Source organism: Dipodomys merriami, unplaced genomic scaffold (assembly GCF_024711535.1).
Source record: "Dipodomys merriami isolate MVZ:Mamm:240054 unplaced genomic scaffold, mDipMer1.0.p SCAF_11, whole genome shotgun sequence".
NCBI classification, from domain to species: Eukaryota; Metazoa; Chordata; class Mammalia; order Rodentia; family Heteromyidae; genus Dipodomys; species Dipodomys merriami.
This window is the reverse complement of record NW_027202382.1, coordinates 1,508,481-1,523,140: the sequence shown is the minus strand read 5'-3', so window position 1 is coordinate 1,523,140 and position 14,660 is coordinate 1,508,481. Positions and strand designations below refer to the sequence as shown.

Here is a 14,660-nt window from a genome sequence, read left to right as displayed (position 1 = left end):
CGCATATAATACTTAGGAGACTGAAGACTGAAGTTTGAAGCTAACCTGGGCAAAAAAGTATGAGATTCCCTCTCAAAAGGAGTCATAGTACCAGTAATTACCTCAGTGAACAAGTCAAGCAAGTGAGAGGCCCTGCATTCAACTCCTACCCTCCATAAGAGAAAAACAACAACAAAAATAATGGCTTCAGAGCCAGGTGCGTGGTGCATGCATATAATTACAACTGCTCTGGAGATGGAAATAGGAGGATGGTGGTCTGAGGTTGGCTGAAACAAAAGGCATGAGATCCTAGTGGAAAAAAATACTGTAAGGAAAAAAGGGCTGGGGCATGACTCAAGTGATAAAGAGTACTTGCCTCTACTCAAGTACAAAACCTTGAGTTAAACTCCTCGTACTCAAATAACCAAATAAATACATGAATACATAAATATATAAATAAATGGGAATAAATAGTAGCTTCAATGAGAGGCTGAGGTAAGAAAATCTTGATTCCAGGAGTTCAAGTCCATTCTAGCAAGATACTGCTAGCAAGTCCATTCTAGCAAGATACTGTTTGAATTTAAAAACAAAACTAAAGAATACGGCTTACAAAATAGAATTAATCAAATTAAAGAAATGGGAGAAGGCAGCTATGCTCACCACTATACTACCAACACTAACAAGGATTTCTTACAAAAGGATCACAAAGGTTCAAAAGTTTATTGAAATGAACTCCAAAAAATGGAAACAAGAGTCTTTTTGTTATTTGGTTTCTTTTTGTTTTTCATCCTTTGAGGCTGTTTTCGATTTCTGTACCTTTTGTCTTATACTTAAGTTTACCTGATTTGGGGAGAGCAAGGGGTAGCAGAGACATGGTGGGACAAGGGTAAACAAATGCAGGAGTGAAGCTCACTAGACACTACATTGAAAACAAACTATCCAATTTGTGGGGGAGGGGTCTGGAGGGAAAGACTGGGAGAAAATAATGGAAGAGGTGCCATTGTTCACAAAGAAATGTACTTATTACTTTATATAACTATAACCCCTCTGCACATCACCTTTACAATAACAATTAAAAAAAGAAAGTTGAGGAAACTGACATAAGTAACAATTCAAAAGGTTACAAATATAGGCTTATTTTTTGACTACACAGTTACATTTCTCTAAAGGTGTTTTGAGTTAATTAGTGCTCAATGTATATCTTTCATTGCCACCTTAACAATTTTTCCTTCATGAATATAATGTTAAAATTGAAATCCTACATATTATGAAGCAAAAGAAGTATATACTTGCAAAGCCTTTACTATAAATACTATAAATTCATTTTTTACCATTTCATCTTCTGTGTCCAATATTTCCTCTAGGTCTGAACGTGAAATATTCAGGATCGAAGCTGCCAGTGTCTGAGCTTTATGGGTTGAGGTTTTAGAAGTATTTCTGTTTCTCTGCATTTTTTCAGTCTCTCTGATTTGTCGCTTTATTGCACGGACATCATTTTGTAACTCTTTGACCAAAGCCTATAATATGTTGGAAAGGACATTGGATTATATGAAAGTCATAATGGAGGCAAAGCAGAAATAACATAAGAATATTAAGATACCAGAACATTTTAATACCCCAGAATCATTTTATAACATAAAATTGTTACAGATAGATCTTGATTTTATGCATGAGCTCTTTGAATGATCTATATTTCTCTTTGTTTCCATATTTACTATTACTTATTATTTCTACAAGTGGATTATTTTGACAGGTCATATATGTATTTTGATTTACCATTCACCCCCTCCCATCACTTTCCCTCCTCCACCATTTTTCCCAGATCAAATCTTAACCAACTTCATTGTTTTTTTTTTTTTTGCACACGAGCATATTTTTGCTACACTCACCCTCCTTCACCCTCTCTGTTGACATACAACACAGACACTCATGTACACACAAATTCTCTGCAGAATGAAGTCTGATGGTAAAAAAAAGTGTTCATATAGAAATGGTATGAACCTCTTAATACAAATAAGTTAAAGCACAGTTCTTTCCTTCAGCTTTTAGTCTGATCAGAAAACTGTATATCTAGACCATTCTTAGAACAGACATTAAGGTATATTAAAATTGACTCCTCAAGATTTTTATTTTTTTATTTTTTTGGTGCTAGTAGGGTTTGAAGTCAGGGCCTTGGACTTGCCAGGCAGATGCTCTATCATTTATTTTAGCCACATCTCCAGCCCTTTTTACTTTAGTTTTAAGACTGGGTATTCCATGTTCTGCCCTGGGCCAGTCAGACAGCAGAATCCCCTTGTCTAAGTTTCCTGTGTAGCTGGGAACACAAACATGCACCACCTGCCCAACTGTATTGTTGAGAAGGGGTCTTGCTAACTTTTGGCCTAGCCTGGCCTTGAAGCATAATCCTCTGTATCTCCTCTTCTTTTTTAAAAATTATTTTTTATTGTAAAGATATTGTACAGACTCATTACCTTACTCATGTAACTATAACCCCTCGGTACAGTATCTTCACAATAAAATATATATTAAAAATTTTTAGAAAATTAAAAAAAGATACTGTACTGAGGGGTTACAGTTACGTGAGTAATGAGTACATTTCCTATCCCATGCATTGTTACCCCTCCTTTGTTTTTCCCCTACTATACCTTCCCTCCCCACCTCCCCAACTCCTCCCTCCACCTCCCCAAGTTATAAAGTTCATTTTCAATATAGTGTCTTATATGTCTCATTGTTACAATCGGTCAACTGTATCCTTGTGTCAGTATTTTGTTATTTCCCTTCCCCTCCTCAAATTAGAAAAATGAATATATAGGGCACCGAAATCAAATATAGTAGCTATGTTTATAAGTCTGAACCACTATATCCAGCTCCTTAAGAATTTAATGAACCTATTATGCCCCAGTTCTATAAGTAAAACAACTGACAATGTCTCTGTCCCACAAACTATTTTTTCTTTAAAGGGAAATATCCCCCCTTCATACAAACTATACTTAAGCCAGTTTGATCATGTATATATGCATATGGCCCTATGTGTATTTTACTATATGTTTATATATATATATATATATATATTTTTTTTTTTTTAACTAACTTCCACATAAGAAAGGAAATATATGTTCATGGTCTCTCTGAGCCTGGCTGGCTTTACTCAAAGTAATTTTTTCCAATTTCATCCATTTTCCTGAAAATTACACAATATTATTCTTCTTGAGAGTTGGGTAAAATTCCATTGTATGTGTATGTGCATACATTTGTATATATGTATGTGTGTATATATATGTATTGTGTATATATACATATATATATATGCGTGTATGTGAATATATACAGCATGTGTGTATACGCATATGCACACAGATGCATACACATTTTCTTTATATTGGCTGTAGGACAGGTGGGCTATGGTGACATGTAGCAATGGACATAGGTGTGCAGGTGTCTATTGTATGGTGACTTGCAATCTTTTGGATCAACATCTCCAACATTGCAGTTGTACTTTTAGTTTTGGTTTTGTTTTGTTTGCTGGTCCTGGGGTTTGAACTCAGGGCCTGGGTATTGTCCCTGAGCCTCTTTGTGCTCAAGGCTAGCATCTATAAGTTGAGACATAGCACCACTTCCAGCTTTTTATAGTAATTTATTGGAGATAAAATCTTACAAGGACTTTTCTGCCAGGGCTGGCTTTGAACCTCAATCCTCAGATCTCAGCCTCTTAAGCAGCTAGGATTACACGTGCCCAGTTTATTTTTAGGTTTTTAAGGGATGGATCTCCATATTGCTTTCCACCATAGTTCCACTAATTTACAGCCAACAGTGTAATAGAGTTCCCTTTCCCTCTCATTCTCACTAGCAGCTTTTATTCTTGATGATGGGCATGTAAATTGGAGTGAGATGGAAGCTCACTGTGTTTTTATTTGCATTTCTTTTTTGGCTAGGTATATTGAGCATTTCTTCAGGTATTTATTGGCTATTTTTATTTCTTATATCTATTTAGCTCCTTTGTCCTTGGGCTATTTTTAACAATAGCATCACTGTTATAGGCTTCAATTTTTAGGGGAGTGAGAGGGGAGGGGAATGAAGAATATTCTTTTAATATATAACATAATATTATGAAAGCAGTTGTCACTTATATACAAACTCCAAGCAAGGAATTTTATTATTTATAAATAAATACCTAAGGAGAATACAAACATACTATATGTTGAACAGAATAACTTCTCTACTGGAAGCTTAAGACATGTTCAACTACCAACATATCAAGAGAAAGAAAATAAAAACAGTTGATTTGAGATAACTAGCATACTAAAAATGCAATATAATTTTAATTCAATATGTTGCTTCAGAAAAATCTAATGTCTGGGTCAAATGATGGGGTCATTTGTGAATGAATAGATTAAGTAGTGGTGTAAATTTATGCTCTAAGGAAGATTTAATAGTTTTACTTCCAAAACCACTCATCAGCTACTATGAAATGACTTTTTTTTTTTGCCAGTCCTGCAAGCACTCTACCACTTGAGCCACAGTGCCACTTCCAGTTTTCTGATGGTTTACTGGAGATAAGAGTTTCACAGCTTTTCTTGCCTGGGCTAGCTTTGAACCGCTATCCTCAGATCTCAGCCTCCTGAGTAGCTAGGATTACAGGCATGAGTCACTCATGCCCCACTATCCCTGAGCTTCTTTTGCTCAAGGTAAGAACTCTACCACTTGAGCCATACTGCTACTTCTAGCTTTTTCTAAGTACTTGATTGAGATAAGAGTTTCACAGAGTTTCCTGCCTGGGCTTGCTTCAAACTGAAATCCTCAGATCTCAGCCTCCTGATTAGATATGATTGTAGGCATGAGCCATTGGCACCTGTCTGAAATGACAATTTTTAATAGTGCATATCTTATGAAGGACAAAGCAGTGCAAGAAGCTCAATCTGGGAGGGAAAACTAGGAGAGAGCGAGGGGAGGGGTGGCATTATCCAAAAAAATATTCTTTATGTAACTGTAAGCACTTTGTCTATCCATTTTATAATAAGAATAAAATATTAAATTTAAGAAAGATCAATCTCATCAGACTGCAAAAAAGAGAATACTATGAAATGTGGGGGGGGGGGAGGAAAGGGAGAAATAAAGGAGTAGCTTTCCCACTATAAAATGTCTTAGTTCTTTCTTATAAAGGCCAAGAAAACTGCCACTAAACTTTCACACTCAATGAAAATTTTAATTAGAGATCATAATTTTGTGCCTTTTCTTTGCAAGACACTATGGTATATACTGTGGAGATAAAGATTAATAAAATATTGTCCTAGTTTATAAGGGCCTCAACATGATCTATCTAGTGGAATTAAAATTACTTACCAACCATATTACACAGAAGAATAAAAGGTATTAACCAGAATAAGCAAATTGCAGTGGAACCAAAAGGTACAAAAAGATCAAGGACTCCAATCCTTAGTACCTTTGAATCTAACGCCTTTTCTTTCTCCTCAGCTTCTCCAGAGGCCTAAGGGAAAATTATTGCTGGCAATATGGTATGAAACTGCAAATCAACAGCAAAGTACCTATCTGCCTTTCCTCTAGCATTCACAGCTTTGCTGGTTCTCTGTGCACCCAATTTCTATGCCTTTCTAGGGTTGCTTTTTTAGTTAAGTTCTAGATGACATACTTTTGCCATTCCTAATTTACAGGTACTTCATCAATCTTCTCTTTGTCTTGTTAACAATTTACCACTCCTATATATAGTCTATGTCTTAACAGATTTTAGACTGGACTTCAAATGTCTTTGAGCTTTACTGAACAAGTTCTATTTGTTCTTATTCCTTGGGTGATTTTCAAAATGAGGACAGAATGAAAATACCTCAATTCTTTAATCTCAAATCTATATCTACTGTTTGACTATTATAGTTATTAAGCTGATATTAAAAGACACATAGTAGTCGTTTAAGGATTCTGGTGGACCTGTTGCAACAATGAGAAGTACAAAATGTCATGTCAAAACCAGCTTTACAATGTCGGTGTGGGGGGGGAGGGGGGTATAATTGGGTAGGGGGAGGGGGGAGGCGGGGAAGGGAGGTGAAGGGTAAACAAAGGAGGAGGCTGCAATGCTTGGTAAGAAATGTATGCATTATCCTGCCCATGTAATTGTAGCCCCTCTGTACAGTATGTTCTCAAATAAAATAAAATAAAATTTAAAAAAAATAAAAATAAAAATAAAAGACACATAGTAATAATAGTGAAGGCAATCTCAAAATTCAAACTATAAAAATATTTTATAGAGAATTTTGAATGTTATGACCCAGAGAGAAGGAGGAACTATTCTGAGGGTGAGGAAGACAGAAAGAAATCATCTGAAGCAGACTGTAGCATATTCTGTATGAAGTAAAGTGCAAGTAAAGTAAGTCAAATTTAATTCATACCTTCACAAATATGGTAAATTCTTTCACTTTCTCATTGGCTAGCAGCAATTTCTTCTGTGCACCTTCTAGGGCCTGCTCACTTTGCAGTGCTAATCCCTGCAGCTGTTTAGATGCTGCTGTCTCAATTTCTGCCATTGCAGATTCAGTCTCATTTATTTTTGATGCTAGGAGAGTAAGCTTGAGATCCTGTAAGAAATCAGTAAACATAATATTAAAAAAAACTGTGTGCACAGATTTGGAAGAATTGAGTTAATTATAAAACTGGGAAAGTGTTTTATTACTCTACATATGTATTTATTTTTATTTGGAGAAAAACAATAATTATTTTTATTTTTGCTAATACAGAACTATAACTAATTCTTTTTTTTGGGGGGGGTATCCAGTCGTGTGGGGCCTGAACTATGGGCCTGGGTGCTGTCCCTCAGCTCTTCAGCTCAAGGCTAGCACTCTACCACTTGAGCCACAGCACCACTTCTGGCTTTTTTTTTCCTGCTTATGTGGTGCTGAGGAATCGAACCCAGGGCCTCATGCATGCAAGGCAAGGGCTCTCCCACTGAGCCACCTTCCCAGCCCTATAACTAATTCTTATTAGTATAACTAATTCTTATACAAATTCTTGGCATTTCTTGTAAAATGTAATGTTTCTTGTGGTTATGTGAAACTTTATAGTAGCTCATAGAGTTTGGGGACAAAAAGTAACAATGTCAAAAGCAGAAAAGAAATTATTATATTCCATGTTTTAGATGCTCATATCTAAAAAATATACCTTTTTTTCTAACTCCTCTTTAGTTTTCTGATACATCTGTTCATACTGTGACTTCTCTTTGACTGCAACGTTAAGTCTTTGCTTTAGTGAATCAATTGATATCTTCTTATTGGAACATTCTTCAGTTAATGTCTTTACCTACAGTAAAATTATAAAAGTAACTTATTGGTAAAGGCATTATAACAGTATCAACTCACGTAATGAAACTAACAAGTGCCAAGTTAATGATAAAAACCACAGAAATGAAAAATATGTACATAAAAATAATAGCATTTATTCATTATTTTGAATAGAAAAGATTTTCAATAAAATGCAACATACAAAAATTATAAAACTATCTATGAAATTACTATAGAAGTTAAAGAATTAGAAAATCTTAAAGAATAAAACTGAAAAAAACTGACAGGATTGATAGGTAGGTACTATCATTTACATTAAATTCATGCAAATTTTTTGCTTGAAATCCATTTGAGCTAATAGTTAGACTTTAGTGAATGCCAAAGCACAAGCTACTTTATGAGTTTAACAAATGCCAACTTTTTCATTTTATAAACAAAAACTTTCTACTTATGAACATCACACAACTATTTTAAATGTATGTTCTTTCCACATATAAAGAATTAAATATTTGGGCTGGGAAGGTGGCTCAGTGGTAGAGCGCTTGCCTTGCATGCCTGAGGCCCTGGGTTCGATTCCTCAGCACCTCATAAGCAAAAAGAAAAAAGCCGGAAGTGGCACTGTGGCTCAAGTGGTAGAGCACTAGCCTTGAGCTGAAGAGCTGAGGGACAGCGCCCAGGCCCAGAGTTCAGGCCCCACGACCAGACCCCCCCCCCCAAAAAAAAGAATTAAATATGTAGAAGAAAAAGGGCACTTTTTAACAGAATAATTAATGGTTATTATTGTTAATAGTTCTATTGGTATATAAACATGATTCTAGTATTATACACTATAGCCTTAAATAACACAAAATACTAACCAAAATGCAATCATATACAAAAGAAATAATAAAGATTTTGAAAATTAAATGTATCTTCTTATGTGTGGCTATATTGTATATGGGACTTTAGAGTCTTAAATTTTAAGACAAAATATCGTCAGAGAAAATAGTATTTTAATAACTGTGTATCTTATAATTTTATTAGTATTGGATATCTGAGTAGATACCATGAGAGTAGGTAATTTTCTACTGTCAACGAACATAAAAGTTTTACCTTTTTTTCAAGATTTTCTAATATTTCACTATAACTCTCATGGTTTTCTGAATTCACTTTCTGTCGAAATTTCAAATCCTCTATCAAATGTCTTTTCATAGTTATATCTCTCTCCATGCGAGACATCCTTGAAAGTTAGAAGAAATATTTTTTGTCAAGAGAATAGAAAATACTCTTAATACCTTATCTTACAGAGTATGTCCAATGTTATACCTACTATTAGCTGTCAGTGTTATCTGATTTTAGTGAAATTATAAATTAGTAAAATAAACTGCACTGAGTAAAATGACCTGAATTTGATATGATCATAGTCTCATATGTATTCATTAAAGCACAGATTATTGAAACTCATAAAAGTACAAAGATTATTGAAACTCATAAAAACAGAACTGTTGTATTTACATTACATTTTGCCTGCTAAGAAAAATTGAGGTGATATTTATATAATCAAAACCATAACAATGTTAAAAACAATCCTATAATTTAATAAACAAGTTTAAAATCTTGTCTATGCAACTAAAATTAGACATGATATCTTCCAGTTTAAAATAATTTAAGATGGGATTCACATATCAGTTTAGGTTAAGATAGTAAAATATTAAGGATGATAGATGAAGTACTTGTACTATTATTGTTGCTATAATAAGGGTAATAATAGCTAAATTTTACTGAATGCTTATATGCTAGTCACTCTTGTAAATGCTTTATACATATTAATTCATCTATTGCTCCTAAAACCTAATAACTTAAAGCAAGGCACATAACTATTAGGTAGAAGAGCCACAATTTTAAGTGTTTCTCTGGAGCACCCACTGTTAAACAAAAAGCAAGTTAATCTCTTGATAAATAAATTTTAATATATTCTCAGAAAAACATTAACCAATCTTTTTGTCTAATAGTTTGTCCAAACCTTAATATAGTCTCAGTTAAAAGTATTAATCAATATTTTTATCTCATAGTTTGTCTAAGTGGTTTTCACCTATAATGTAATATATAGGTAAATATATTAAACTCATATAATGGTGCCTGAAATTCTATATAAACATGTTATAATTTTATAAGAAATTTAGACTTCCTTCTTTAAATGATAAATACAAAAGAATTTCTTACTATTTTAAATATGAACAAAATATTCCCTTTTCCATATTAGTTTTATAACCTTAACTCATTAAACTCAGTGGAAAAATCAATGTACATATTTTGTTGGTCACATAATTGACACATTTTAAAGTTTTTCTATTCAGTCTTGAGGCTATTAATTATACTTACTCAAGTCAAATGATTAAGAGAAATCTAACTTTAAATATTCTTACCTTAATTAAAAATAGTAACCTGATTGTCACAACAGTGACACAGTAATCATACTTACGTGTAGTATTGTTTAAAATTCCATTTTATGTAGGATTGAACATGAACTCAGTAAAATCTCATTATAAGTGATTGGCATTGTTTCTTGGGGTGCAATGTTTAATAGATTTGACTGCCAGATTTAACTACCACTAGGTGGCACCAAATACAATGGAGAGAAATATGAAAAACATACTTTTCATGCATTTCCTTTATGTGTTCTTCTTTTGCTAGGAGTTCAAATTTCAGAGACTTCGTATTTGATGACTGTTTAGTGAGTTCATTAGTTGCATTCTAGATTAAAAACATATAAATTTCAACATACCTTTTAATCTTGATATAAAACAAAAGAAATGCTATTTTAAGAAAAAGAAATATAATTACGGCAAAAAAATAAAATGAACATTTTCTATTTTATATACTCAGAAATAATGTAGCCAATGCAAAAATTTTTATAGTGGAATTGTATCAAATTACAGTTGCATAGTACCTACTCCAAATATACTTTTCGGAAATCTGAATGGTTTTAACAAAATGTAAATATATGAGTAATTAAAAATCTTAATGGCCCAGTAAGATTCATCCTACAATGAATGCTAGATTTACAAATAAACTACAATTAACTGCCTATGATAACAAATAATTTGCTGCTCCTTCCATCAAGTGGCAAATTCCCTTTCTCACCCTCTTTGAATCTAGTCTGGTCTGGGATTTACTTTCACTGAAAAAAATGTGGCAAAAAAGACATCATGTAAGTTTCAAATCCTGGACCTTAAAGCATTGTGATTTACCTTTTGCATTCATGGAATGCTTTGCTGAGATCACCTTGCAGTGAAAACGACTGAAAGAAATGTCATGAGGAATAGTACTAGCAGACAATTAGCAGCCATGTGAATGAGAGCCATTTTGGACCTTACAGTCAGGTAAAGATTCTCTTGGTTTAGAAGAATGCAGACATCTGAGAGAACTCAGAAGAAAATAGCAAAAGAAATAATAATATAAATAATAAATTGCTGTTATTGATTTAAGTTATGGTATTTTAGGATAGTTTATAGCAAATAACAGATGAGTGATAGAGAATTATATGAATACTAAGCACTTCATCACTTGAACCTATTAACAGCACTAATTAAGTATTTATACGTAATTACTATATTTGGAAAAAGCACTTTGTGGTATTTATTGTCTGCACCACATAGAAGCCAGAGGTAACTACAATGTTAAATACCTGATTTTCAACTTTGATTCAAGTTCCAGTTAAAGTTATGAAGATAAATATATATGTATATATAATCTGTAAGTTATTGTTTGATCTCTGGCCATAAAGGAAATGCAAATCAAAACATTGAGACCTAGTTAGAATGGCCATTATCAAATAGTAACAAAGGAGAACACTGTTAGTGGGAATGTAAATTTGTTCAACCATTCTGGAAAGCAGTATGGAGGTTTCTTAAAAGACTAGCATTTTTCCAATTGACCACAAACCAGACCACACTCAAGCTACCAGCACTACCATGTTCATTGCAGCATTGTGTCTCATAGACAAGATATGGAATCAGTCTAGATGTCCCTCAGTGAATCAATAGATAAAGAAAAGGTGGTATATATGCACAATAGAATTCTATGCTTTAATCAGAAAAAAATGATACTGCCCTATTCATAAGAATATGGAAAGACTTGGAAAAATTTACATTAAGCAAAGTAAGACAGATCCCAAGAAACATAGGTTGCATGGTTTTCCTCATTTATAGTAATTAGAATGTGCCTATAAATTTATTAATAAACACAATGTATGGTAAAAGAAAAAAATTACCCTTGGACATGATAAATTGAACAGGATTCTTAAACATTCACAGTGAGACCAAAGGAGGATATTCTTAGGAGAGGATCACAAAGACTCAATAGCTATGTGCCTGTGATCATATAAAATGATGTTTATTGAAATGAACTCTGAGAAGAAATAGAACCAAAGGGTTTTTTTGTTATTTTACCCCTCCCACCCTTTTTGCTGCTGTTTTTTATTTCTGTACTTTTTGCCTTGTATGTAAGTTTATCTATTATAGGGAGTGTAAGGGGGAGCACAGAAATGGTGGGATAAAACATGAACAAATATAGAAGAGGTACTCACTAAACACTAAACTGAAAAGGAATTTTACAAATTGTGGAGGAAGGGAGTCTGAAGTAAAAAACTGGGAGAAAATGAGGGAAGAGGTGACAATATTCAGAAAGAAATGTTCTCATTACCTCACCTACATAACTGTAACCACTCTGTACCTCACCTTTGCAATAAAAGACAATAAAGATACTGTTTGCATACATTAATGCATTTGTTAGCTTTAACAAGCATTAAACTAACATACATAAATATACATAACATACATAAAATATAACTCAATATAGTTGAAGAAATTATTTCACTAATCTTTCTATACTATAAGGAGTATTGTGAATTTCTTTAGCATAATATTTAATTGTGCCGAATTTATGAATATTAAGAGATGAAATCATTAATCATACAAGATCACTTTTAACTGTCTAACTGGTATAGTCATGCAAATTTAAAATTGCAAGATTTTTAATTTTCCATGAAATCTAATATTAATTTCTTTAAGAACTACCTCAACATGATTTTTGTTTCTTTTGGTGCCAATTCTAGGAGTTGAACTCAAGGGTCTGAGCACCATCTCTAGGATTCTGTGCTCAAGCTTAGTACTCTTAAGTTACTACTCTACTTTCAACTTTTTGTTGTTTAATTGGAGATTAGAGTCTCAAAGACTCTCCTTCTTGGGTTGGCTTTGAACTATAATCCTCAGATCTCAGCCTCCTGAGTTGCAAGGATTATAGGCATGAGACACTAGTACCCAACTCAATATGACTATTTTTGAATATTACAAATTTGATTGTATATGTTCAACATAATATAAAATTTCACAATATTTTATATGTCCTATTCTAGCATTATCAAAGATTCTACAATCTTAGTGAATTTTTCAAGTAACAGAATATTTTTCATAATCATTCATGTTTATTGAACTCCAAGAAATGGAAAAAATCATTAATCTTAAATTCCCTTTGGATTGTTCCTTTTGTTAGAATTATAATTATTCATCATTGTGCTAGGCTAACTATGAGATGTCATCTCAAAAACCAAGGCTGGTTACCAGTGGTACTAGCCTATAATCTTAGTTACACAGGAAGCTGACACCTAGAGAATCATGGTTAGAAGCCAGTCCAAGTAGAAAAGTCTGCGGAGACTCCACCTTAATCAGCAAAATGTTGGATTGGAGGCATAGCTCAAGTAGAAAGTAAAGGGTAAGTAAAGGGGGGTACATGAGGACTGTAGTTGGGCCTTAGTACAGGCACTAACAAACAAGAAACAAACAAGCAGCTCATGGTAGGGATGTTGCTTAGTGCTAGAATGTTTGCCTAGTATGCATAAATCCTATTTTTCATTCTATTATTCCAGCATTTGGGAGGGTGGAGCAAAAAGATTATTGGTTCAAGAGGCTAGGGTGAGCTTCACAGTAAGTTCCAGGTAACCTGAGCTACAAAGTGAGACCTTGTCTCAAAATAAAGAAAGAAGAGAATAAAACAATAAGTATCTCAGTTAATGACATTTTTTAAACTATTAATAATAAAGCCAAATGTTTTCAAGTATGACATAATCACCTATTTTAAATTTTACCCATTTGTAATCATAATTTTTGTAATATTAGCTAAGTCTATATGACAATTCAATATTCTAAAATCCTTTAACTCTCATAATTATTACATTATGTCATTTACATCACACTCTGCATTTACAATCACATTTTCCTTTCTAATGACTCTCATTATGACTATAGTCCTATTGATAGCTTCCACCAAGCAACCTTCAACTGAAGAAAATTATTAAATATGAAAAAAATGAGATTGTTTTAAGCAGCAGCATGAAAACAAACTTGCTCATCTGAAATGCATGTATCCTGTTTCTTACGAGACTTTGTCTATTTCAGCTGTTCAGTTTTACCTTCATTAGATATATTTCTTTATAAACAATAAAAAAATGAAAACACTACTTTTATTCTCACTCACAGGTTCAACTTGCTAAAATCAAACCTATCCATCTTTGATATCTGCTGCTTTTCCCTTTCCCACTTCCCTTCTCCTTTTCTGACTACAATAAAAACAAACTAAACAAGTAGTAAGTGTGTAGAAAATTATTCTATTTGTGTTGTTTCAGTATGTTTGGAAGTGCTCTGTTCATGTGGATTAAAACATAAGGATAGGTAGAAGACAACAGCCAATTCCCATTTGCTCCTATGTTAGGATTTCATTGTGTTGGATAATTTCTTCCAGCCAGAGAACATCACTGTAAGTAACAGGAATGCATTAAGCTAAAACTGAATTATGAAGTCAAATATAGTATTTATATTTTTGGATTATGTATATCATATTATACCTTTGTTAGAATAAACTATAGTTCATATAAAATGTCTTTAAAGACACAGCAACTTAACATCTTTTCATGCTTGATACACTTTATCATCACCTTTAATTTACATTGCAATTGCTTCAGTTCCAAATCCATGCTTTTTGAAGAAGCCAGTGATGTAACATGTATCTGTGGAGCGGCTACTTGGGAAACTTCTCCCAAACTTGTGACTTCAGATGAGGATTCCAATTTCTTCAATAAATCTTCTTTTTCTTTTCGAAGCCCACACAAATCCACATTTAGTTTCTTGAAAAAAAAGAAATAAAAATATTACATGTAATGACATTAAATGTAAATTAAATGTAATTACTATTAATTTAAAAACTGTCAGCATATAATTCTATAGGCAGGGATATGCTAAAAAAATTCAGTATAGAAATAGTAACATGGAAAGACTTAGAAAAAATCATATTAAGTGAAGTAAGCCAGATCCAGAGAAATATAGATCCCAAGGTTTCCCTCATTTGCAATAATTAGTATATGTC

General features: G+C 33.1%; 1 protein-coding gene across 10 annotated transcripts in view; it reads right to left on the bottom strand.

Moving 5' to 3' along the window:
- Positions 1 to 14,660, bottom strand: part of Cntln (centlein) — a 199,432-nt gene that overhangs the window by 17,253 nt on the left and 167,519 nt on the right. For 9 of the 10 annotated variants that reach the window (XM_070007750.1, XM_070007757.1, XM_070007784.1 and 6 more), the window contains 6 exons: positions 14,233 to 14,421; positions 9,898 to 9,995; positions 8,355 to 8,481; positions 7,144 to 7,281; positions 6,378 to 6,563; positions 1,311 to 1,496 (listed from right to left, as the gene is read on the bottom strand). In XM_070007750.1, the coding sequence (XP_069863851.1) occupies positions 1,311 to 1,496; positions 6,378 to 6,563; positions 7,144 to 7,281; positions 8,355 to 8,481; positions 9,898 to 9,995; positions 14,233 to 14,421 (924 nt within the window). Of the gene's footprint in view, positions 1 to 1,310; positions 1,497 to 6,377; positions 6,564 to 7,143; positions 7,282 to 8,354; positions 8,482 to 9,897; positions 9,996 to 14,232; positions 14,422 to 14,660 lie in introns of those variants that run through there. The other variant, XM_070007817.1, reaches the window with a different exon arrangement.